At 28.9% G+C, this 27,828-nt stretch overlaps 2 protein-coding genes across 2 annotated transcripts in view; both read left to right on the forward strand.

Annotated features, from left to right (window-relative positions):
- LOC149054365 (uncharacterized) overlaps nt 1-19,188 on the forward strand; it is a 208,630-nt gene extending 189,442 nt beyond the window's left edge. Inside the window, exons 7-9 of the mRNA XM_089230331.1 lie at nt 4,500-4,583; nt 7,735-8,041; nt 18,641-19,188. Coding sequence (XP_089086457.1) covers nt 4,500-4,583; nt 7,735-8,041; nt 18,641-18,756 — 507 coding nt within the window. The 3' untranslated portion in view covers nt 18,757-19,188. The remainder of the gene's footprint in view (nt 1-4,499; nt 4,584-7,734; nt 8,042-18,640) is intronic.
- Nucleotides 19,189-22,753: 3,565 nt separating this feature from the next.
- On the forward strand, nt 22,754-27,574 carry LOC149054367 (serine/threonine-protein kinase grp-like). Its single transcript, XM_089230330.1, has 10 exons — nt 22,754-23,012; nt 23,418-23,497; nt 23,932-24,155; nt 24,216-24,280; nt 24,350-24,475; nt 24,691-24,823; nt 25,922-26,125; nt 26,336-26,550; nt 26,615-26,746; nt 26,812-27,574. The coding sequence occupies exons 2-10, from the start codon at nt 23,433-23,435 to the stop codon at nt 27,019-27,021; spliced, it is 1,374 nt and encodes a 457-aa protein (XP_089086456.1). The 5' UTR covers nt 22,754-23,012; nt 23,418-23,432; the 3' UTR covers nt 27,022-27,574.
- Nucleotides 27,575-27,828: the final 254 nt, after the last annotated feature.

The following is a 27,828-nucleotide window of genomic DNA, read 5'->3' on the forward strand; positions in this document are numbered from 1 at the left end:
TTTTATTCTTAAAATGTTCGTTTTTTACGCAAAAGTCTAGCACAGGTTACTTTACCTGCTGCAGCCTATCATAATTTATAATATATTTCTATAGCTGTACTCGCTGTCCTGGCCAAAGATCTGTATTTTCCATGAATATATTTGTAAAAAAAAAAATTAAACCAAGCGTGGACTACCCTTTTATATAATATATATATATATATATATATATATATATATATATATATATAGTTACCTATAAGAGTTGAAAAATAAATATAATGTATACAAATCCTGAAAGTCTCATCTAATCTATCTTTATATATGACTTCCAATAATTGTTGAGTCAGTTATTAACATTTCGAAGGAACCGAAATGCATTTTAGCTATTCTTTGCAAAGGGATTCTTATCATTCTTTGCTATATACGAATTCGCGATAATTCGGTTTTAGTGTACTTCTGCAGTTTGTGTATAGAACACGATTCGGTACTGTCCTTATCAGCGAACTGGATTGTGCTCATTTTAATAAACACACGGTCCCGTATGTTTTGTACCCAAGATTTTAGTGCAATGTTGCCAGATTTCCATATGATTATGCAGATTATGTATAGGTATTTGACTATTATTTGACTTAGATGAAGCGTTTTACATACGTTTTGCGTACACAATATATATATAACTATAAATTAGAGTCCGAAAAGACGATCGGATTTTCCCGACGAAAAACAACGCAGTCATTGTTTACTTGCACGATTTTTAACTGTGTGTGTATAAAAATCCGGACGGCCAAATCTATTTTATTGATTTAGGTATCCAATTATAATTGTTTTATAAAATTTTATACATATTATATTATAAATATATAAATATAATTTATGGTAATTTTTAACTGACTTTTTCAAGTTCGTCAGCTATTTTTTTTAACAGCGAATTGCGACAATAATAAACGACAACATTGCACCGACAGTCGTATACGTAATCGTATTGTTATTTAGGTCATTTCGACAAGCCATTGTTTGATTAAAAACGAACGGAATCGTGTTCCCAAAAAAATAAAATGGAATCGCCCGTGCTTTACCGCCTCAGTTCACGGGCAAATTTGCGCCGGGATATACCTCAGCGATTTGTGAACTTACTCGACCGCAATTGACACTCGTCCGCAGTGGATTGAGTGTGGGTAACACTTGATAAAAATGGGGCATGATTTGAACTTCTCTCAGTATTTTCTTAATACCTGTCTCCAAGAATGATTTGATATTTTTACAAAATCGGTTAAGTATTGTAGTTTTGTAGATTACCGTATGATCGAACATCGTAGTGATTTATCGATATATATATATATATAAGAAGACATTAAATACATCATTTATCATTTATTCATCATTTTTATTTTTTATTTTTTTTATTAAGGGGAACCCGCGGAAACAGACCATTGGGTGTGGGTTGGTACGGTTGAGGTTATTTTTGTATATTTGTTTGTAGGTTTTTATGTGGGTAGGGTTGTAACACGTGTGTTTGTGTATGTGTGGCAAGGATATGTTGCTAAAGATCCCGGGTGGTCACCCATCCGGGAGCTAGCAACTGCGGCTGGTACGTACGCTCAGTGCGTTTCCGCAGATTGAGCGTACGACCGTGCCTCACCAAGCCACTATTCATCATTATCGCGGTATTAAACAATAATAATAGACTAATACAATTCTATAATAATAGTGCCTATATATATACGTACTAATTCCTGATGCATATGACCTCCGGGGTGTCGTATAATCAGTATATGAGTTATAATATTAAACATTTATACTATCATTAGGTATCACTTTGGTATAACACAACACACATACATTAATTGTGCAAATTAATTAAAACTAAACATTTTTTTCTAAATAAATTTATTGAAAAATATTCTACAGTGCATTATTGCCGTCAATCGCCCAATATATATATTTAATTATATACATATATATAAATTAAGTTTTATACAAATTGTCTATCTTATAAGTGACTCTTAATATTCTTAGTTTTTCTATCAAAAATATTAATAATAATCTAATGACTTTTATCTTTATATTATTTGGTAATAATTTCACTACAGCAGAGAGTATACGACCTTAATCAGAAATTCAGAAGGTATATACGGTCAGTTTATTAGAAATAACCAGAAAGTATACGTCGTATACCACCGTATACCCTCGGACCCTCCACTACAGCACTGCGTATAATATGCATAATTGTAATATTTTAAACAATTTATGCTAGGGATTCTCAAACTATGGTACGCGTCCCCACGTGGGAGTACTCGACATTATAAGCAGGGGGGTAAAACACGATTGCATACGTTCGTTATCGGCGATACCTTTTTAAACAACACGATTCCGTACGATTTTACCTGTTTTTTAACTACACGATTGCGTACGAAGTTTTAAGCGTTGTTCCCAATTTTCATACCGGTATAAAGAGCCCCCACAAGGGGGTCTGATGGACCTTGAGTACAGGGGCCCGAATACTTTAAGGGCCGGTGGGCCCGTTGAAATTTATTTGTAATTTTTAAAATTTGAGTAGAAATACTTATTTTATATTAATTAATATTGTAAAATAACATTTTATGAAATATATAATATATTATATAGTCATTTAATATTTAACCATTGATTAAGCTGAGCTCAAAGCCCTCAAAATAAAATTTTAACTTAAAAAAAGTATATTAAATATAAATTAAAATATAGGTACTTGTTTTTTCTTTTTTAATTTGGATAATATTGTAATAAAAAAATAGAAAAGACATTATTAACGTTGGATTGTTTATGAACGAAATAAAAATGATTTTTTTAATTTTTAGTGCTTTTTTTGGATTTTTGAGACTTGTTTGGATTTTTAACTGTTTCTGAATTAAAATCGGTCTTATTTTATGAAATTATATTTTTTTGCCAATCGAATTATCAAGTAAGTTGTAAATGTATAGATTAAGTAAATAGAACGATTACGTTGATGCAACGTCCTTTTTTCACATAATTTTTAATTTATTTATTTATTTATTTAATTTTATTAAAATAATAATTGACAATTTATTTATTTATTAATTACTTTATATTATTAAGTTAATCTCATTATTTTTTATTTTTTTTTTTTATGTATTATTATAGAACTGTAAATGTATTCCATATTTATTATATTATTATTACATATTATATTATATTATTATTTATTTTATATACGATGAAATATGGTAAATTTGACAACGTTTCATACAATTTCATATGCAATCGTGTTTATTTTTTTTTTCTGAAAGGTACTTTTAACTCATCTACAAACATACGCAATCGTCTTCTACCCTTTAAGGGGCGTACTCGTACGGTTAAAGTTTAAAATGTATGTGCCTTTAAAGTTTTTATATATATATATATATATATATATATATTTTAGTTTAGTAACTAAGAATAAGGGAGTACCCAAAAAATGTATTGGTAAAAAGCGGTACAGTGTTCATATAAGTTTTGGAATCCCTGTTTTAAACCATTTACAGTTTTCTCTCTTACATAAACAACAAAGGTGTAAAAATGTAATTTTATCAAAATCAGTAAAATATATTACCGCGAACATAAAAATGTATTCCAAATAAAAACCAAAACCGCCAAAATAAATATAATTTGTACCAATATCAATAGTGTATATAATAATAATAAGGTTCATTTTTTAACTACCTATATTTTATATTTTTAAAATCGTCAATAATCGATATCAAGCGCAATTTTAATCGTGATGATGATAAGATGATAGGTAAGGCCATACTTAGTTTTTAAAATACAAATTTTCAATTTAAACTGGTAAATTTTTTGACCTAACGTTTTTCAAATATTCTAATCTACTTATATTTCATCTGTTGTAAAATTATGCCCTCATGAGGTGTCTTTAGTTTTGAACTAGAAGGAAAAGAATTCAAAAATAAATATGTTTTTGCAATTTCCAAATAATTCATCAATTAGGTACTATATAAATGTATAAACTAAGCAATGAGCAACATAAGATTGGTCTTTTAAATTCCGATGACTCAGCTGCATATTTTATGGTTCGTATATCTAATATCCTTTTCCAGAATTCAAGCCCATAAATTTCTGAAAGATATTTATAAGAAATAATATGTAGGTACATCTCTAAAATGTAATAATCACTGCAGGTAGCATTTATTTCAAATAACTATATTTTTGCTTATTAAATAAAACGCCTTTGTTTGTAACCGTTTTTGTAATATTATAGTTTTCATTATAACTTACGCATAATGCGTAATCTTACAAAAAACCTACATACCAAAAATTTTAAGTAATAATATAATTTATTAAGTTGTAATATTAAAATCTCTGACGCTCTATCATGATCATAGAATATATTTGTCAATAAGGTACCCGCCAGGGATTTTAGCGCTTTTGTCTTCTGCCGGTTTTCTCCAATGGCAATAATATTTTAATATTAAGTCGCAGGTAATATTATATCGTTTACAATAATATTATAATTTTGTATTTTATAGCTGTACGCGGTACTCTGCGTGATATCGCAATATCAAGAGCTTATGGCGGGTAGAGGTACTGCGCGTTTCGAACAAACCTTGAAGGTAAATATTCAAAGCATATATTATTAACTCTAAAAGTTTTTAATTACTTCTAAAATTAAATATTTGGTACATTAAAATAAAACTTAATAGTGAATTAAATATAATTTTGTATAGATTATAGTTGTACACTTGTACACTGTACACATATATATAATATCGTTCACGCGTATATGGTTTGAATACGTTTCGAACGAATATTATGGCGAAACTTTATCCCCTTCAAAACATATCATTCCGCACAAAGTTGAATATTTTTTAACGCATAATTATTGTTCATAATAGTATACCGAAGGTCGAATGAATATAAGTCCCAAATTTCAATAAATTATAAAATTTTAAATTTAGGTACATTAAGTTTTTGATATATATTATTATGTTGTAAAAATTGTGTCAAATACAAAAGGTGTAAACAAGAACCAGAGCTATGTGTGGTATCGGTTAAAATGTATTTATTGCCATGAATAATTCATACCTATATATACATGCCACTGCATTTATTTTCTAATTTAATGTATTTTATTGCGCCATGATTTACATTTATTTTAGTGTTTGAGCGAACAACATTATACAAATCGTGGTAATGTAATAAAGTGTAATTTTTATGGGGATTTCACTTCACATAACAAAGATAATGTTCTTTGGTTTAATTTCCAATATAAATTGAAATCACCTATATATTGTTGAATTGTCGTAAGTCTTATACAAATTCAGAGATCCTTTGAGATATAAACCCACCATAAAAATAAAAATTCAAATATTGTATTTTATTAAATGCTTTGTATTCGGTATGCGTAAGTTCTTAGCATCATATTAATAACTCGTTACAGTATTATTTAAATTATAATCATTCGTATTAATCCCAATAGTTATTATTTATTAATAGTGCGTTGTTTTTATTTTATCACAATTATTATTGTGGCAGTATTTATGATTCAACATGAATTTATTCCAATCTGATACGATTTTATTTAGATGGTAATGGTTTACATTTTTGAATTCGCTGTGGAAAATTTTAATAACGTCATTTACCAATATGAACACATACATTCACTTAAAACTTATCCAGAACAGAAAGTATATATAAGCACTCAATCTATCTAAAACTACAAATAAAGAGATATAGGGATTTTTATACTTTGAAAACCATAAGATAATGTTATTTTTTCCACAAATAAAATGCATTTCGAATACCTAATAAGAACAATTTTATTATAATTAAATAGGGGTTTTTTTTTTCATAACATACGAACCATAATAAATATCGAGTTAGGTTTTATTTAAACTTTCGCTATTATATTATTTTGTATTTGAACTTTGGTGTATTAATAATAATCTGTTTCGTTGTGTGCTCGTACAAAATACATTTGTATAAGCAAACATGCCAATGTAGCTAGGTTTGCGGCAAGTTAGTTGTTTATTCAGAAAAACGATTGGTATTGAAACAGCGTTTCTCTTTAACGGGTCACTGCAGTAAACTTTTATACCTATATTCTACATTATAATAATTGTGCGTCGAGAAAAGGCACGTTTTTCGTTCGGAAAGTGAGTAATTGCTGTGAGCCAGTGTATATTTCCCAGAGTATATATATATATTATAGGTACACATAATTTCGCATGTGTACACAGATATCGAACCCACGCGCATTATGATTAACTCTGCGGTTAAATACATTTTATATAGAGATTCGATATATTTTATTTTATTTCAAGATTTTTATACGACGTTTTAAGTTCGTAAATTCTAGTGAATATTCTCTTATAGATATAGCCGTATAGGTTTCAACGTGCAATAAAAGCTGCAAAATATGAAGCAATAGAAAATTTAAATTATATTATTTAAATTTATATTTAATAATCGAACTTCGACGTGATAATCATTCGAAAGTTGAAACTAAATTATAATTAATTCATTATATCTCGTTCACCACAGTATACACGACGCGTATAGTTATTACTGTTAAGAGGACGTAACACCCGCATGTGTTGTCTCCGTCTTACAAGTGCATAATATTGCAAAAACTGTTTCGCGCGGGAAAGAACCGAGAAAACTACAGTTATTACTGAGAAACAAAATATTCACCACATAAAAAGGAGAATTCTGTCTGTGCAATATCGTTTTTATTTTTTCGATATCACTTATTCAAAAAAAAATTCTTATTGTTTCATAATACATTAATTTTGTGTTTTTTAAGCATGAATAACTTTGTTTTTAGTTCTGATACCGAAAAAATAAAAACGTTATTGCACAGACAAAATTCTCCTTTTCATGTGGTGAAAATTTCGTTCCTTAGTTATAACTGAAGCTTTCTCGGTTCTTTCCCGCGCCAAACAATTTTTGCAATGTTACGCACTTGTAAGATAGAGACAACACATGCGGGTGTAACGTCCTCTTAAGAACATTTTCTAATTTCCAAATATACTTTTTAAATCTATGTATAATCGGTTTTTTGAAACCATCAAAAGTATAAATAATTTAGTACATAATTTAGAACTTTTAGAACGTAATTATCGACCCTTTTTTTGTTGAACTTTTTGTAGCATTACATTCCCAACTATATATTAGTCTTTCGAGCAGTGGAGCAAATCCACTGGTGCAGAGAGGCACCAGCCCACTCCTCTCCTCATAAAGATCAATGATGGTTGTTGGGTGCCGACTGTTAAATGTCTAGGTTTGTTAAAATAAAATAATTCGCACCATTCCGTCTGAGTTATAGTTATATGATATATAGGTATCTCACTTGATAACATAGTTTTAATTGTATTATGAGTATTTATACACCACGTGACGTTAATTATGAGTAATTCGTCGTTAAAAGCTTTACTTCGTTATTAATAGTGCAGAAAGAAAAGGAGATAGTTATAGGTAATAGGTACTTATAGGTGTATATCAGAAAAGTAAATTTAAAACTGCAGTTGTGCACGCGCAATCACGCCGTTGTAAATCACTAAGGTCTGTGTTATGACAAGTTAAGATGTGCAGATCGTTTTTAGAATTTTATTAATTATTTTAAGTTTGATTTTTTTTTAAATTGCATAGTTATAGTAGATTATTACAACCTACCACATATTTCTAACTACTCTGCCTGTTCAGAATTATAGTTTTATTGACTCGGAAATAATAAGTTTGATGTGTGCGCTACGTTTATAATAGATATCGCCGGTGAGGTACACGTGTCAGCCGACGGGCACCAGTTGCCTGAGTTCGAGGCGCCCGGCCACACTTCCGGCGTCGCCAACGCAGAGTCCCACGAAGACCACAGTGACCGCGACCACAGGTTCAGTGGTATTGACGGCCGGCGGCGGAAGTTCTCGCAGAGGTTCCAGGAAACACGTCCAGTTTCCGGATTTCGACGTGCCAAACCTAAAGTCCACGGACCTGTTGCACGCGAACTGGAAACAAGGATCATCTCCACCGCCCGAACAGATGACCGGGACGGCCGCAGGTTACACATCCTCTGGTAAGCCTCGGTTGTCTATTCGTATTAAGTTAACCCGTTAGGTTATTGTCGAATTTTATTCGAGTTTTTAAATATTATTATAGTATTTTTTATTTTATTTCGAATTTATGGTCGCCGTGTAGGCAACATAATAACGATAATATACTTGCTGATCATGATATAAATTTGAGCGATTTTCACGATGAATTCGAAAAATATGTGCATAATAGGTACAGTATTGCACATTTGTTTTCTTAGGTATATGCTCGCAAACTATATAGTAGTACCTAATACTGCTGTTGCGTGTGTACAGAGAGATTTCGTTGTAAAACTGAATAGGTTCTATATACAGTGTACTTATTATACACAGAACGATTCTATTTTATAGTAAACACGACTCATCTTCTCGAAAATGTTTTTTTTTTCAATGAAAAGTAATTATCTTTTTTACTACGCGTCTTTTGTATAGTCATCGATTCGACTGACAATACATACATATTTTTTAAGTACCGTAATCCAAAACGATTTTTTTTCTTTAATTTTGATAATTTTGATATATATATATATATATATATATATTTAATATATCATCATAATATATATTTTATATACAAGTCAAATTTTAAACATTTAGTAAATTATAGTCATATTATGATATTTATAATATATCCGATGAAGTGGATATAGTGTATAAATACATCTCGAGTGGTAGGTACCTACTCTTATCCACTCCATTCCGTTCATTAAAACTGTACATACTTCTGTATATGTATAACTAATTAACTATACCAGTCCGAAATTCAATTAGTGTATATAAAAATTCTGTGAAAAAGTCAGCATTGGAATACAAAATTTAAAATATACTAAAAGTGTAATGTCACACACCAATATTGACGTTAGTTTATAAAATGAATAATAATTATACATCCGTTAAAAAAGTAAAAACTTAGAAGATAATCATGAAAAAAAAATGTAAAGCGTTAAAAGTGATAGAAAAAAAAATCACCACGATAAAAATAAGAATTTTTGCGGAAAACGTTATTGTATTTTCAGGAAACACGACGATTACTTGGATGATTACGTGTATGTAATAGTATATTAGTTTTAAGATCATTCTCGTATTTGGCATTCAGCAATGTTGGTGTTTCAGTGTGCATTTTAGAATTTTTGGTACAATAATTATCTTCGCGTAGTGTATTTTTTTTATGATTCTTATGAATAAATATAAAACGATTAATTAAGCCAATTAAATATTCATCGCCTGATTGCCAAACCTCGACGACCCACGCCGTCAGCTGCTATATAGAACTCAAATTGTTAGCGGCTGACATTACACACTTGCAAATTCTTCATGTGTGCCGTGTACGCATCTTAACCTTATTAATATTATACGCAAAAGGGGAATTCGGTTTTTCTTTTTTTAACGAACGGAAAACTGTGCACGCTCATACCTACATTGTCGGTGCCGCAGTAATATAATACATTTATATTGTTGTGCAGTTGTACTCGCGTAGAGGTAGCCCGGCGTTTTATTACCTCAGTGACTGCACACACTTTTGTAATCGTCGTATTTTTCCTTCTTTCATCCGTCGTTATTTCTTTATAGCGTCGTATTATTATGAGGTGACCCGTTAAGGCACTTGTCGTTATATATATTTCAGACTGCACCGACGTTTTTCAAAGATATGATTATGAAGGTACTTTAGTTTGCCGTTTTGTGCCATGATTGAAAACACGTGACCGTTGATGATCATTAATTCATTGTTCAATAGACATTATTACATACACACCAACGAGTGATGTTGACAGATTTCGGGGTTGGTAAATTGAGTTCCAAAATACCCTAACTCGGTAAATTGAGTCCCGAGGAAAAATAGGTAGTAGATAAGTTGAGTCCCGGAAAAAATAAGATATTAGGTAATTTGAGTCCTCGCAGGGGAAAACGATTTATATGCGTTTAAAATTTAAAAATATGCACTATAAAATTTTTATTTGTGGACATTCATTGACTGCATGTATATGATTTTGAAAATAGCAACATGCATTTTTATTAATTATACAATTATTTTTTTTCCCCAACGATAACTAGGTATCGTGTTTGTAGTAATAGTAACGTGTTTGAGTGTTTCTTTTAAATTTTGTAAAATGGAAGTAATGATTAGTGAAAAAAACAAAACTGTAATTATAAAATACGGTTTAAGTTTAGGTTTCATAAAATGTTTAATAATGACGTACAGAGATGGACCTGCTGTAAAAATACATGGAAGTGTTTTTTTAAGAGACATAAAGATGTTGATACTGAAATATAATGTAATGTATAATAATAATGACATTAATTTATTATTTTTTATTATTTTTATTAATTTATATTTTTAATATTTTTAATCAATATAAATCTAAATATTGCATCCTTTTACAAATAGCTTAGCATAAGTCAAAATATTTACTTACTAACAATTTTTTCCCAGGACTCAACTTACTTACTAGGTACCTGTTTTTCCCGGGACTCAATTTACCGCTTTCAAAATGTACCAAACTTATCTCGGGCTCAATTTACCCTGACAGATTTAATCGATTGTATATAAACAGGTAAAATTAGGTTTAAATATCCTAGGCGAGTCATTAGACGCCGCAACCATCAAACTTCTATAGGTAATGAGGCGAATAAAATAGGTCTTCAGATTAATGACGATAATAGGTACCGAAATAATGGAATTGATTGGAAGTGATGAAGACCCCCAAAGATTTGGAACAGTTATTGTACGAACATTTCGAAGACTTTAAATACCTAAGCACAATTCTATAAGGACGTAGTTCACTACTGTCATATCGTGTGTCGATTAAATAGGATTGTGATTGGACGTTACTTTTTTGCTGTCGTGTAATAATCAAGTTGCAACCAAATGTACCAAGAATTGACTGTAGCTCGAATTTTTCCTTAGACCCCTTTTAAAATCTAAACTATCCCTAACAAACAAGGTGACAATATATAAAGCGATAATCCGCCCGGTCTAGCTCTATGGCATTCAGCTATAGGGGTCTTCAAAGCCTTCCAACATCCAGAACTCTACAAGCTTTTCAATCAATATGTCTACGCCTAATAACCTCCGCCCCCTGGTACGTAACAAATAAAAATCTCGACAAAGATTTAAATCTACCTACCCTTAACGATTTGGCCAAATCCCATTATACCAAATTCTTTTCCAAACTCCACACTCATTACAATCCTTTAATCCAAAAATTATCCTCTGCAACACACGCTCCCAAAAGACTAAAAAGTCTGTGGCCCCGAGACATGCTCAAAGCATTAAAAAAAAAAAAAAAAAACAATTAAAACTATACCAAATAACTAACTTAATGTTTCTTGTCAGGTGGCACTACTGAGGACCTTCCTTTTCTAATATTCTTAATGTCATATAAATAAAATTTTGTCATCATACTTACTGATTATTGTAAAAATAGATTTTAAATAATATATTCTTCTAAATAAAAAAAAAAGCTCGAATTTTTAACCATAATGGTCACCTCAGTTATAACCATAGTTATACCACGCCCACGCACGGCACTACAAACGACGTAGCTTTGATTCCGGCTTAAGTATGAACAATTATTGGATCAAAAGGATATAAGTATCCGTGTATAAATTAGGCTGAAAAAGCGTTTTTTGCGTTTGCCAAATCATGCATCGCAATAATAAGACCAACCTTAACATACGGTAACAAAGCGTGGTCCAAACAAACTTAAAGAAGATTTAGGATGTTTAAAAACATATGACGTGGCAAAAAACATGCCTATGATAATGAAGCAACAGATCATTATAAGAGAGGATATAATAGGTAAGAAAAGCTGTATTACGATATGGTTGATGTGGTTTCATTCAAGGACAAAGGCTTCAATGGCCTGGACAAATTGAGGACTTCAGAGGAGAACGACAAAGTTAAATCTAGTAATAGAGTGGAAACCACTTGGAACGAGTCCTCGTAGAATACCTAGGAAAAGATTAATTGATTTAGTCGAAGAAGACCAAAGGAAGATGAAAATGGACACTCAGAGAGACGTGTGTGGCGCAATGTTGGATTGACGGGAAAAAAGTCTTAGAGATTAATATTGTAGATCCCTTAAGAAGAAGGTACCTATAATTTATGCACATCTCAGCAGATATTATTGTAGGCTGCATGTAAGTAAGTACGTTTATCAACAGGTCCCGACAGGAATCGACGAATAAAACTGTGAACGCTTTGCATAGTTTTGTGATATCGTTATCCTGAAAATTTTTCTATTATTTTGACCCACTTCGCCGATGATGAGTATATGTTTTTTATCCTATAATGATTGATATTGATGGGATCAATTCAGGAGAACCCGCCCGACAACCGGTGCACAATATTTACCCACATCGCGAATTATTTACCGTGACGAATAAACGAGGACGATTTATCATTATTTTACACGAAAAATTATGCGCAAGAAGGCCATCATAGACTTCACGCTGTATTTATTTTGATGGAATATTATAGTAGCTGTCGTGGCCTACGCGAAATCGATGCGATAAATTGCTGAATATTATGTTATTCACCTATATATATATTATCATCTATTTTTCACTCGTACCTATATACATACGTGATCTCGTACTCACAAAAAGCGGAGTGATGGTTACGAATTTCGATGGATGATGGGTATAAGAAAATAAATACGAAATGCATTTCGGTTTCTTCCTGCACACTTATATATTATCATTGCTCTGTATACTATATTATGTTAACCTAACCGAGTTTGACGCGTAGTCGTTGGTTTTTAAATCCCACGGCGCGTTTATTTTTATATAATATTCTAACTTTCGATACAATATTATATTGCTATAACATGACCCACAAGGCCGCAGCGTTGTGTCCTGTACGAAATCATATTTTCGCGATTGTGCACTCGAAATCTCATCGGTTTCGCAAATTTGTTTTTCGATCGTTTTCGGTAAACTTCCTAACCTACATTTATAGACAACTTTATGGTACAATTATTTACTATAGAAATTAAGTATTCCAGGTTTGTTCACGGTACAGAAAAATGCCTTTGTGCTTATATTATACTGCGATTACAATATTATTAGATGCGTTTTATTTGATTAAAATTTTTCTAAAATTTTTTTAAGCATGCTATTTGTATGCTTAAATTATGCATATATTCGAATTAGGATTTTGAAATTTTTTTGAAGACCATAAAATTACATTCAAAAATTTTGGATCGTCTGATAATATGACTTACGCTTTGTATAACATTATTAATTGGTATAATATTATGAGAGGACGTCTCATCATCCAAGTGAGTTGTCTCCGCATATTACAATTTTTAATGTTCAATATAATACCCTTATAAAACTGTTATTCTGTTTGCTTTAATAATACAATGAATTGACATTTTATCAAACTAAAAGTTTAGAATACATATAATCCGGTTTTTAAGTCAGTTTCTTTACGATATTTCGTTTGTGAGGGAGTTTTGAGGAGTGCTTTTGAAGATTAATATTTTACAAAATTACTAGTCATTAAAATTCGCTTAAATTTTGAAATATCGTAAAAAAAAACCAACGTAATTTACAATCACATATAATATTCAGTATTCTCACTTGCGAATTTGAAAATAGTTCAATTCTATATAATATTAAAGCTAACGACGTGATATTCGTTATACCGAGAGCGAACTTTACTGTATTTACGCGTGGTGTATAGCCTATATTGTATAAGATCCTTTGTAAGAAGGTGTGATGTTCTTTTTGTTCAAAAGCATGCCTTGCAGGAAAAACTCTACTGTTCCATAAAACGATTCAATAAGGATAAAAACATTTTTTTTTGTGATAAAATGAAGACTTTTTGAGTGCTTACTTTTCGTTTTATTGATTTTAATAACTTTTTTTGTTAGAAACAGGAAGTTATTCTACCGCAGGTGCATTATTAGACATTGATTTTTAAACCTCATATAGTTCTTAACGCTATTATGATAACAGTTTGGATGTATAGTCCAACTGTCTCGCTAGTTGTTAGTTTTTAATATTATTTTTGTGTTTAGCAAGTAGCAACGCAATCAAGAATTGTCAAAAGTCAAATAATACATGATGGTGGAAAAGTCTTCCTGTGTCTAAGAAGAAAAAAAAGTTACTCTAGTCAAACTACTGTATCTGTATTTTCGTGTAAAGCGGATTTTGAGCAAAAAATTACGATATTCGTTTTTCTGTCTAGTGATCTGACAAGGGTGACCCTGTAGCTCGTACACGCAACTTTTGTTTAATCACACACAAATTAATTATCGTATTTTAAGACCAACGACGGCGGTAAGCCGATATAATACACAGGCCAACACATCCTACTTTTGGCCTTGGTACAGAACTAAAGCTAAGAGCCCCTCTTAAATAATAATTAATTTTTCGACATGAATATGTATACCTTAAATATTAGTTTTATGTATGGACCATATAGGAGTAGGTGTAAATAAAAAATAAAATATCAACACATTTATAGGTATTAAAAATTGAAAACATAATATGTAATATTATGCATAGAACAAACTAAAAATGTATGTTAAAAGTTAAAATTTTGAAGAAAAAAAAGTTTGTTAGGTAAAAATAAAATAGTGCGATTGTTATATTTATCATATTTGATAACTAATGACGTGATAAGAGTGATTTATTAATAATACATTTATTTTTACTTTTATATCGTTTATTATTATTTGTGAACAATTTTGGAGAAAAAAATTATATTATCTGCATATTTACAAGTTTAAGGAATATTTAAAGAACATTTTAGGGTTTTTTTAGAACATATTAGCATTATTTTTTAAGCTTTTAAGAACCTAAAAATCCGCTCTTTAGTTATAACTTATACTGTATAATATTTGAATGCATGTAATATGTATGTATAGTTCTGGTACAATCAAAAAATTATAATACTTAATACACATTGTTTGCATGAACGCCGAGCCCCTGTAACATGGATCCTTCTGGCTTCTGACCCCCCCTCCCCCTTGTGGGGCCCTCAATAATACATAATATTGCTTCAATTATCGCTCTACCTTAAATATAGACACGAAAAATCCCCTTAATCCTGATTCGATGGCCACTGTGGAGTTTATGTTATAGGACATTTTCTAAATATCTTACCTTATTAATTATCCTTAAAAAACTTGACATCATCATTGACTACATCTGGCCTCATCACAGCCATTATATTTATTGTGTTGCTGCGTAGTCTGTAATCCAAATGTATCTCTTTTGTTTCTGGACCCGGGCCTGTATTTTACTCAAAATAAAATAAAACAAAAAAAAATTGTAAAAACATTTTATTAGATAAACAAGATTATATTATATATATTGTTGATTGAGAGTATCAGCCATATATATATACAGGGTGTCCCACAGAGATCTGACATTCTGACAAATGAAATAACTTTTGTTCTAATCAATATTAAAAAAAAAATTTTTTTTTTATTGGTCTTGAAATTTATACGATGTTTGAGTAACTTGGTTGTTTTGCAGAATTCAATGGTGTTGGTTTCATTGTCAGGATTTGGGCCTAGGCTTGTTCCAATTTGATGGCTTATATTGAGATCCTCTCTTTGTTTGATGACGTTCTGCATTAAAAATTCTTTTAAATATAATTCATAGACACTTGCGCTACATTTTTTATTTTTTAATACTGAAAATAAAAAACTTAAAAATTGATTTTTTTTTCGAAATATTCAATATAGCCAATTTGTAAATTTGATTTTCAGAAAAATGTATATGGTAAAAACACTTATTTAAGTCGAATGGCTGATTTATTAAAAAAATTTTAAATATCAATATTTTCGTTAAGTAAATTACGATCTAGTTTATGTTAGAAACCTTGTAATTTCAAATAACAATAAAGTTTTTTAAAAATATTTTATAAGATCATTTTTAAATAAGTGCATGTTAAAATCTAATTATTTTTTTTATTGTATTTACTTTAATAATATGTGATGTATAAACTATAAATTACTATAATTTACCAAACGAAAATATTGATATTTAAAAAATTTTAAAAAATCAGACTTTTGACTTAAATAAGTGTTTTTACCAAATAAATTTTTCTGAAAATCAAATTTACAAATTGGCTATATTGAATATTTTGAAAAAAAATTTATCAATTTTTAAGTTTTTTATTTTCAGTATTAAAAAATAAAAATGAAAAATGTATTCTAAAAATGTAGCGCAAGTGTCTATGAATTATATTTAAAAGAAATTTTTAAAAAATATTGATTAGAACAAAAGTTATTTTATTTGTCAGAATGTCAGATCTCTGTCGGACACCCTGTATATATATACAGGGTGATTTTTTAAGCATGCTCGCCCCATTTTGATGCTTAAATTATGCATATATTCAAATTTTGATTTTTGGAATATTTAAGTGTAGTTAAAGGCGATATTTTTGAGTACTTAGATTTTTCACAACTTTTAAGGAGTATCCTGTAGCGATACCAACTTTGATTTTTCAAATGACAACCTATATGTTTTAAAGCAAAATGTGATTCAGATAATTTTTCTGAAAATTTTGACATATTGCAATCAAAATTCGAACGAAAACTTCCAGAGTTATTCTACTTGAAATACTAAGGAATAAGGATAAAAGTCTAATACTTAAATGCCTACGTTGTAAATGGATACGATAATTATAATTCGGTATACAATATAAAAATAAAATATTTGTTAATAATCACTACTTATTACTAAATGGCCAAATATTGCATCTGACAATTTTCAAAAGAAAAGAAAATATGAATAAAATAATATCCTTTTTATTTTATCCATGTTACCTATACCTTACAGGCAACGTTAATATTTGTATAGCATAGGTATACCTACTTATAATAAAATACCGAACAATAGTGTACAATAGCACAAATGCGAAATATGAACGTGTATCCATTTACAACGTAGGCATTTAAGTATAAGACTTTTATCCTTATTCCTTAGTATTTCAAGTAGAATAACTCTGGAAGTTTTCGTTCGAATTTTGATTGCAATATGTCAAAATTTTCAGAAAAATTATCTGAATCACATTTTGCTTTAAAACATATAGGTTGTCATTTGAAAAACCAAAGTTGGTATCGCTACAGGATACTCCTTAAAAGTTGTGAAAAATCTAAGTACTCAAAAATATCGCCTTTAACTACACTTAAATATTCCAAAAATTAAAATTTGAATATATGCATAATTTAAGCATAAAAATGGGGCGAGCATGCTTAAAAAATCACCCTGTATATTGTTAGGGAATATTACCAATTCACAGCAATACCCATCAAATATTTTATAAAATCGATTTTCTGAAAATCGTGATTCTCCCGACTTATCCTATAACTGACATAGATTTTGTCATTTTGGAAAGTTTGGTGTAAACGCATGTATATATGAGATTGTATTGCTCTTGCCTTTCGTTTCCACACAATGAGATTTACACAAATGTAGCGTGTGCGTAGTTATCCCGTGTCCAATCATATCACATCGCAAACTAATGATCATTTTACACTCATATAGGTCATCTAAAGACGACGGGAATACGTATTACTTGAAATATCGTTCCTTATTGTTAAATAGACATGAAAAGTCTCCTCAATCCTGATTTTATAAGGAGTTCGTTATGGACAACTTTCAAAAATTGTGCATAGAATGTGCATATTATTAGTCTATTGTTTGTGTGGATCATGTTACCGATACTAAACAATAAACATTGTAGTTTACGACATTATTTTATAAGAATACAATATAATATACACAAGGTATAACAGAAAGACTTGACAAAAAAAATATGTAAATTATGCCAACTAAACGTATGACAAAAATTGTTAATATTATATGATAAATAAATAATAATTTAAGAAATATACTCATGTCAGCAAATTCTCAAAAATCATATTTTTAAAAAAGTTATATTATTACGTTCCAAATTAATTAAACCAAAAAAATATTAAATTTTAAAGAAATTCTAAAAAATAAACTACTTGACTTAAATACATCTTTCTACCGTAAAAATTATTCTTATAATCAGATTCACAAATACCTAGGCTATTTTGAATTTATCCAAAAAGTGTTTTACTAAATTAATATTTTTTTTTTCTGTACTAAAAAATAAATTTATTATACATGTAACGCTAGGGCCACTTAATGGAAAAATAAATAAATAATATTAATTTGAACAAAAGTTATTTTTATTTTTCCTAAAGTTATTCCAAAAGTCAGTTCTATCTGTTACACTTTTTATATATTATAAAAATATTGTTCTGGTGGACATGTATAACTGTATATAAGTATCTATTATTGTCTGACATAATAGGTATATGGTAACACATTTAGTAACTGAAAAACATAATATTTTTTTATTGTTTTTGAAAAAACATAATTTGAAAAATGTTTTGATCGACGCCAAGTAAACTTTATGACCAGCTTAAATTGTTTTCCTCTTTTTAGCCTCTTCTTGTCATATTACTAGTTTACGGTAGACAAATGATAGGGACCATCGAATTTCCATAATTTTTTATAAAATATTATATGTTTAGTGCCTATATAAATTAAAATTAACGTGCATTATATCGTTTATGTTTTTATTTCAGAGTTATCGAGTCAACAGCTACTGATCGCCGATAACAGGTCAAGCCATTTACAAGCCGAACTTCTGCAGATATCCTCGCAAGATTGTCCAAAAAAGTTTACTGCCGCCAATCTTTAGACGCATTTCAGAAACAAATTTTTACGCGGTGTCGCACATCCAACATAGCCTTTATTATTGTATAATTTAATATAAAATAATAATATGTAATATTTTATTTGATATGAAAAGTTTATTGTGTGACAAAACATTATTTTAAGTATACTATTATCATAATAATGTTATTTTAATATGTCATTTGTAAAATATTTGTTTGACCAATTTAATGTAATAAAATTATAATAATAATGAATATTATTATAATATCAACAATGCTATTATAGTATTATCACAATAGTTCATCCGTGGCCAGTGTTGAACTATTGTTAGTTGTTACAACTTACAAACACCACAGTGTTATTATTAGGGTAAGATTATTTATGACCTTAAAAACTAGAAAAATGCCAGAAAAAATTTCAAAATACGTCCTTAAATAAATAAAATATGACATAAATAAATACGTTAAATTTTTTATATTATTATACAAATGTGAAAATAATATATTTAGAGTTTTATTTTGCAAGTTTTCTTCTGAAATATACAAAATATATGATGTGCATATTCCTCAAAACCTCTAGATATGCAAAAATATGCAAAATAAAATTTAATATATTTGATTTTATGTCGTACGAAACGAATTTATAACTTGGTCTGCAATGTGCGTGACAAAAAGAAAAACTATGAAAAAGTCATAAAAATCCTAATATTAGTTATTTTGTGACACGAAGCTACAAGCTGCGCAATTGCCGATTGTGGTAGGTCGTATGGTTAGGATAGGTAAGTCGTATGGTGATTTAAATATTATCTAACATGGTGGCATAATATTATATAATTTAAGAACAGAATTTTATTTTTTTGTTTTTATTAATATTATTTTATACGACATATTATGCAACGAAGAATGGTAAACTATAACTTCTAACGAGATGTCCGAAAAGCCGGAAAAATGTAGTTGCGACAGCTATGTACCTAATTTGCATAACCAAGACGCCGTGTGATAGAAAAGAGCGGTTATTAAGTTAGTAAATATTACTAAAATATCTTTCCAATGTAATACAATTAATTATATGACACTATGACAGGTATACAATTGTTTCTGAAAGAAAATTAGGTTTAAAATATTTTATTTTAATTTGGTAAATTACATTTTACTCCGTAGTAATAATCATTTTTGATAAAATCGAATTATTTTCAAATTTCAAAAAGCTTTTAACCTAACCTAACACAGTTTAATTTTAAGTTTAAGACGATAGTCAATGAATCATAATGACTTGCAAAATAATAAATTATCTGCCTACATCTTTTGAAAAAAGTAGGTGTGATACTCAAAAGAAACTTGAATGACATCACGCATACGGGAACCAAAATAGTTGAAAATTTGTAAATTTCCCAAAATGTATAGACTCTTCTGTACCCCCTCTCCTACATATAGCTATCATTTCAATTGAGCTGAGCAATTAATGTATGAATGTATCGATAATATGGGGCACATTATATAATTTAAATACAAAATCGAAATTCGGCTACTCGTTATAATAATATGTTATAAATTTATAATACGTATACAGTCTGCGTGTTTCAATTATTATGTCGTTGTAAATACAGGGTGATTTTTTAATCATGCTCATCCTATTTTTCCCGTTAATAGTACATTTATTGAAATTCTGATTTTTAGCATGGATTGGCATTTCCCTGTTTGGTTAAATTCGACGACGATTATTTCCGGAAATCATAAATAAATTGCGTTAACGAATTATAGTATACTAAAACCTAACCTAACCTTATTGTAGCTAAATATTTATATTAAATTTAAATGTTCACTATTTTTGTTAATTCTTAATTAAAATTAACACATCTTATTATAACAAATAACATTTTGAAATAAAATGTTCAAAAAAACATTGAAATAGTCTTTTTGCATACTACGATACTTCTAAAAATTATTAATCAACATTATTCAAGCATATATTGTGAAAAAAAAACTTAGTTATAATAGTAACAAACAATAATTTTGTAAAAAAATAAACCACTCTTAGTTTTAGTAGTTCGATTAATTATTATAAAATACATAAACACTTATATACAATACATTGATTTTTCTGATCAAAGGTTTCTTCGGGAAATCGAGTTTTCAAATAAAATCTGTAATTTTTAAGATCGATAAATCTCCATTAATAAATTTGACATGTTTTTTAGACACAACGATAGTTTTTTTTAACTTTAGATATTAAAGTGTTTGAAGTATGAAATAATTCGCGTGCGAAAACGTTAAACATTGAAACTTTTCTAATACAAAATATATTGATGATAATTATTTATTTATCAACAACCTACCAGAGAAAACCATCACTAATTAATAGTTAGTAAAATAATAACCCAAACTAACCCTAATATTATAAAATTGTGTAGGTATAAATTATGAAAATTATACGTAAAAATTAAACTTATATTAGTTATTTAGAAAATATTGAATTCAATATAATAATGCTAAAATGTTTCACTATTTTAAATTACATTCAATTTTCAAACATCAATTTTATAATATTATATTAATTCAACAACAAATCTCTATTTTTATTGTAATTTACAGTAACACCAATATTCTACGGTAACTATGTAATTTATTGGTATTTGATGGTAGTGATCAAACAATGCAATACAAATTTTTTGCAACCTCATAACAAATTATTAGTGTATTTGATTTATTTAACACTAACAATACAAATGCGAAACCAATGAATTACTTACAATGAAAAATGGGTATAATTGCAGTTTAGCTCCCAAGCGATTTTTTCGATTTTTCTTATTGAAACATATGTATTTCAACGAGTTTAGAACGATGGTGCAAAAATTAGTTGGTTCAAACCATTATTTTGGAAGTTATAGCCTTCCAAAGTATGCGGTTGTATGATAAATAGTACGTATTGCAGCGTGCGGTGCGCTTATCATATAACACAACAGCTGTTGACTTATGTTACTCTTAGGGTCTTAAGTCTCTAACTGGCCATCGAGTATGGCGACCGAAGCCGGTAGGCGGAGTGAGGTCCCTTGAGTTTGGCGATCGGAGTCGTCAGCCGAAGGGAGCCACTATACTTGTGTTACTTTTACTAACAAGGTTAAATTTACTTGTTAGGTCATCCGCCTGCCCGCAGGTCAGGTATGCTCTCCCCCCCCCACGACCCCGTAGGGTAGGCCGAGCCCCCATCTAACGAGAAGTCCGGAGGACTTGATAATTTTGTTATTTAACTCTTAGCTCTGTTTTTACCTTAAAATTTAAGTAAAATCATTTGAATGCGAGAGTACTTCATGAAACACATCACAGAATCTACCTAGTTAATATAATTATAATCCTAAAAAAAATAAAAAAAAATTAAAACGTCGTAATACGCATGCGGCGCACGATAACGTAAAATCGCATACTTTGAATTTAAAAGGCTATAACTTTCAAAATAATGGTTTGCACCAACTAATTTTTGCACCATCGTTCTTAACTAGTTGAAATACATATGTTTCAATAAAAAAAATCGAAAAAAATCGAAAAAAATCGCAAATGATGATGGTTAAATTATCAATTTCGGTTCGCTAGTTATATTATAACTACGGTAATATGGTCCCCTTAAGCTTAACAAATTCTACAAGGGGCATTATTAATTGAAATAATTAGTAAAAATGAAATTTACTCAAATTAAATAGCCATATAAACATGACTACATCCTATCTCTACTTAGACACAACCACAGAATAATAATATTCTGTGCTAACAATAATCAGTGATCGTCAATGACGACTAAAACAATTGTTTTGGGTGGCAGCATCAAACTATTGCTTATTGACTAAATTTAGCACTTTGTTGGCCTTGGCCTCATTAAAAGACAAACGAGCAGGTCACTTGAAAATTCAAATCCAATGATCGCTTATAAAGTCCTTGGATAGCCGTACTATCGATAGTTTATAATCTCCGATTGTACGGAAAACGAAACAACGAAAGTAACCTCAAAAAATAAACTTTTGAAAAACAAACTGGTTAACGACGTTAACGTTAACGGAATTTGCTGTTCATTGACTCACTGTTCAGTTCAGAATTTCAGACGTTCAGTATTCAGTATTCACTAATTTACCATTAAATAATAATTATTAATTATTGTTTACGTAATTTTTTTGTCACTCAAACTTTTTTTCGTAGTTTAAAATTCAGATTTCCGACTTTGGTTTCGTTGTTAAAACCACGTTCACCGTTTACATCTTGTTCGCCAAGAACCAAGGATATAATCCAAGAAGTGAGTTAGGTATTTCATTATTAAGCGTTTGACATCATTAGGTGTAAATTTGTAATGCGAACAACAATTTTTATGAATTTTACAATATTTTTTATTGCATCTTGTAATAATCAAAATCAAGGTTTAAGCACTCCGTTGAAAAATTGAAAAATAGCAATCGTCACGTTTGCTTATACATTTGTTTTTAATAATAAAAAAATAGAAATATTATATAGTTACCTACTTTACCATTTTGCAAATTTTAATTTTCTGTTGGATAAATTATGAAATATTAGTTTTCCACCTACCTGATTATCATGTTATCTACAATATTGTTATGAAGACCAATCAAGCCGTTTGAAGGCTCTCACATAATTTAATTAATTTTACTACATGTATAAATAGTGGTGATGTATTTTTTTTCAGATTTAAGAAATACAAATGGGTACGGAGTTTGTTGAAGGATGGAGAATTGCTCAAACGCTGGGCGAAGGAACATTTGGCGAGTATGTTCAGATTATATTATACAATATCAAATCTTTGTATTACAATTTCGTTAACTTCGCCTTGGCCTTAAATTTATGGCACAACTTTATTAATTTTAGAATAAATAATGAGATGAGACAAAACCAGTGTCAACCATGTACTTATTGGTTATTGTTTTTTTCAGTTTTAACATTTATCTTATTTCTGTCTTTACCTGGACTGATGTTGAGGATTCCCTATCCCATATTTTTAAAGCACTGTACATTATTTCTCTATATTTTAAAAATATAAATGTAGGAAAATAAATGCTAATGAACTTCCAAGTACATAATATTACAGTATTTTTTATTTTTACTTTTGATAAAATAATCTCTGAATTTTATTTTTTGCTACTAATAGTTTATTTTGAGTAATAAGTATAATACCTAATTATTATATTCATAATATGTTTAAGAGTAAAACTTTTGATAAATCAAAATACCAATGGCACTGTAGCTATGAAAACAGTTGATCTAAAAAACTTTCCTGATGCACTGATGATGGTAAAAAAAGAAGCAGCTATACATTCTCGATTGAAGCATCCAAGCATTATAAAATATTTTGGACATCGTCATAGCAAAGATAATTATTTTATATTTTTAGAATATGCATCAGGAGGTGAGCTGTTTGACCGAATTGGTAAGTTAATTAGTAATTATAGTTTATCAGATTTAAAGTAATACATTTTATTTGTAACAGAACCGGATGTTGGAATGCCTCACTCAGAAGCTAAGAAGTTTTTCAAAGAGTTGCTTGCTGGAGTTGTATGTTTCCTGTTTTTATCAATGAGTTTATATTTAAACATATTGGTGATTATATTCTATTTTTTTTAGGAATATTTACATAATAATGGCATTGCACATAGAGATTTAAAACCAGAAAATTTATTATTAGATGAACATGGAAATTTAAAAATAAGTGATTTTGGATTAGCAACTTTATTTTTATGTGGTGGAAAAGTTGGTAATATTTATTTTATATATGTTTCTTTTCATGTGAGTCTGCTAATATATATAACTTATTTATCGTCAATACAATTTAATATATAACAATAAATTATAATCTATCTGCTAATGACAATATTCACATTTAAAGAATCATTTTATGCTTACATATTTTTTTTTTTTTAATACCCCAAAAATTATTTAATATTATATTGATTTAATTTAAATAGCGACGTAAACTTGAAAAGAGGTGTGGAACTCGACCTTATTTAGCTCCTGAAGTTCTTTCACAGTTACCTTATCAAGCTGAACCTTCTGATATTTGGTCATGTGGTATTATACTGGTTTCTATGCTTGCTGGAGGTAATTATTTTGAATAAAAACTAATAAATAAATAACACTAATTCACTAATAACTTATGGTAATTTATTAATGTGTCAATGTTGATCTCTTTGGTACTTTAGCTGTAGGTATATTTTAAAGAGACGCCCTAAAGCTTCTGTACCAATGTTATTGGCGATTGATACGTCAACAATATTTTTTATATTTAATAATTTTAATTACAGTATTAATTATACCGTGTGTTCCATATTTACACATATACCTAACAGATTACCCCAAATTAAATTTTGATATTTTGCTAATTTGTAGGGAATGCTAAAAATAAATATTTTTATAAATTTATATTCTGAATTGAAAGGTTGACAACAGAGTTTAATAATGAAACAATTTTGAGTTATATACAATTCTTTCTTGCACTTGTGTTCATTTTGTTAAGAGAATTTCTTGGTGGTTACCAATTTTTATCTGATTATAATTTACATAATTTCTCCATCAGATTTCTGCACAGTCAAATAACCCCACACACCACTTCCATGAAATATTGTTTGGATAAATTGATTTCATTAGGTTTATTTGTTATAACTCAACTATAAAAGTACTAACACATCCCGTAATACCTGAATTATGTATTCCTAAAATAAATGTATAAAATATAATATTTTATACATTTAAGTATTCTCTATTATTACCAAAATTCCTAGTTATAATTAGTTAAATTCCATCTTAAGTGGATATAATCTTGCTTAGTTATCTCTTGATTAAATTCAAACACCAATATTAATAGTTATAAAACAGTTTTAATACTGTGTGGTGTGTAACTTAAAAATTTTAAGTTTTAATGTTAATTAGCTATAATATATAAAATATTTACTTCATTAATTATAAGTTAATTCACAAGTGTTTTCTCAAAATGTGTGTGGATACTTTGTATTTTTGGTTAACATTAACTTTATTTCTGTTAAATTTAATTAATTTGATTAAAATCGCTAACTTAACAAAACTGTTTATATTTTAGTTTTTTGTACATTCTCTTAAAATGTAATTAAATTAATATAATATGCATGTAGTGATACAAATTAAAATTTAACAATATTAAATTATTAATTTTTATTAATTTAGAGTTGCCTTGGGAAATGCCGTCAGTTGATGATGAAGATTATAAATTATGGAAGACCACTGATTATGCTAGTCATTCGCCATGGTGCAAATTAGATACCTTGGCTTTGTCTCTTGTAAGAAAAATATTAATACCCACGCCGTCCAAAAGATATGATATATCACAAATTCAATCTCATCAATGGTTCACTAAGTCAAAAACATGTGGTACATTTTTATTTATTCAAGCTTATTACTTAAAACGAATAATCTAATACACATTCAGGTACCAAGTGATTTCTGAGTATATAAACAAACATCAGTAATCTCTGGGTATCTTAACTCTGTGTTAGAATAATTATTTTCAATAATACTTTAAAATAATTTAAAAATATTCATTGAAAATAAAAGTAATGCAATACTATACTGTTTATTTAGATAACAAGAAAGTGGGCATTTCTGTTTTGTCCGATAGAGGATTCGATGATGCTCGTCCATGTTATTCTCAACCTGCTCCAGCAGCCATTCCATTTTCAGTTTCTATTCCACCTAATGAATCTGATATACATTCATTTACCCAGCCTACTCAGGTTGAACATTTGTTGCTGTCTTCGCAAATTCAGACATCACAAACAGTATCGACTACAGTAAATGTAATTATTCAATTTATCTACAAAAAAATGTAAAATGTACCAATATTTACTTTTTAATTTTCAGAATTCTATTCAGAAATTAGTGAAGAGAATGACGAGATTTATTGTTTGTTTATCATCAGACGAAGCATTAGCCACTCTGTCGCAGTTTCTTGATGATTTGGGTTATACCTGTAAAATCAATACATCTGGTTTGGTAAGTTGACTATTAAAATAGTTTTTAAAATAAATGAAATCACAATATATTTTGTTTGTCTACAGGTTACAATTACCACTGCTGATCAGCGGTTAGTGTTTAAATCTAATGTAATTCCAATGAATCATCAGACGCTCATGGACTTCAGACTTTCAAGAGGCTGTGGTTTAGAATTTAAAAGACATTTTGTTGCCATTAAAAATGCAATGTCAAAATTGATATCTAAAGGGCCGATAATGTGGCCTGTTGCTATGGCTACCAATACAGTACCATGAGCCACAGAAATGTACCATATTTAATATGATAGAGAATTTAATCAAGACTGATGTATAAAATATAATTTAATTAATTAATTGGTATTATTTTATATGAAATAGATCAATCTTTTCAGAAGTAATTTGTTTTAAAAAAATGTGGACAGTAATTAATTTATTATGATTTATAGTATTTTTTCCTTAATTTATTTTGTATATAGTAAACTACCGTGAATTATAATGCTAGCTACAATACTGCAGGATGATACAACATACCATATTGTTACACTCATCAAATATTTTATATTTATTTTATGACTAATAGCCTTACAAAATGACTAGATTTTTATTTAATTTTAAATACGATTTTATTTTATACTTAAGTTTTGTACAGTGCACTACTGCACTATAAACAATAATTACAACCAGTTATGGTTACGTCTGTGATTATATCATCATGTTTCAATTTTGTAAACTTATAAAATACTTTACTATTTATTTTTGTACATTCTTTCTAGAGTATATTATAATTGAGAACTAATAAATTCAATGTTTTCAATTAATGACTAAATAATCAGTTCTTTTTGATTTATCCAATTGCTTGTATTTTATTCTAATTAAAAATCATGTTCTAACTTTTGAACGTCAAACAATCAATAATGAAAATAATATACATATTATATTGTTTACAATTCTGTAAAAACAATTTTCAATTAAACAACTTAACTAAATAATAAATCATACTAGTAGTTTCTATGACAAACAGAAATGACCATAAGTCTAATCCAAATAAGTGTTAAAACATTATTTTGATCAATCCGTATTATG

This window comes from Diuraphis noxia, unplaced genomic scaffold, assembly GCF_037042655.1.
Source record: "Diuraphis noxia isolate RWA-SAM2 unplaced genomic scaffold, SU_Dnox_SAM2 contig0007, whole genome shotgun sequence".
Taxonomy (NCBI): Eukaryota; Metazoa; Arthropoda; class Insecta; order Hemiptera; family Aphididae; genus Diuraphis; species Diuraphis noxia.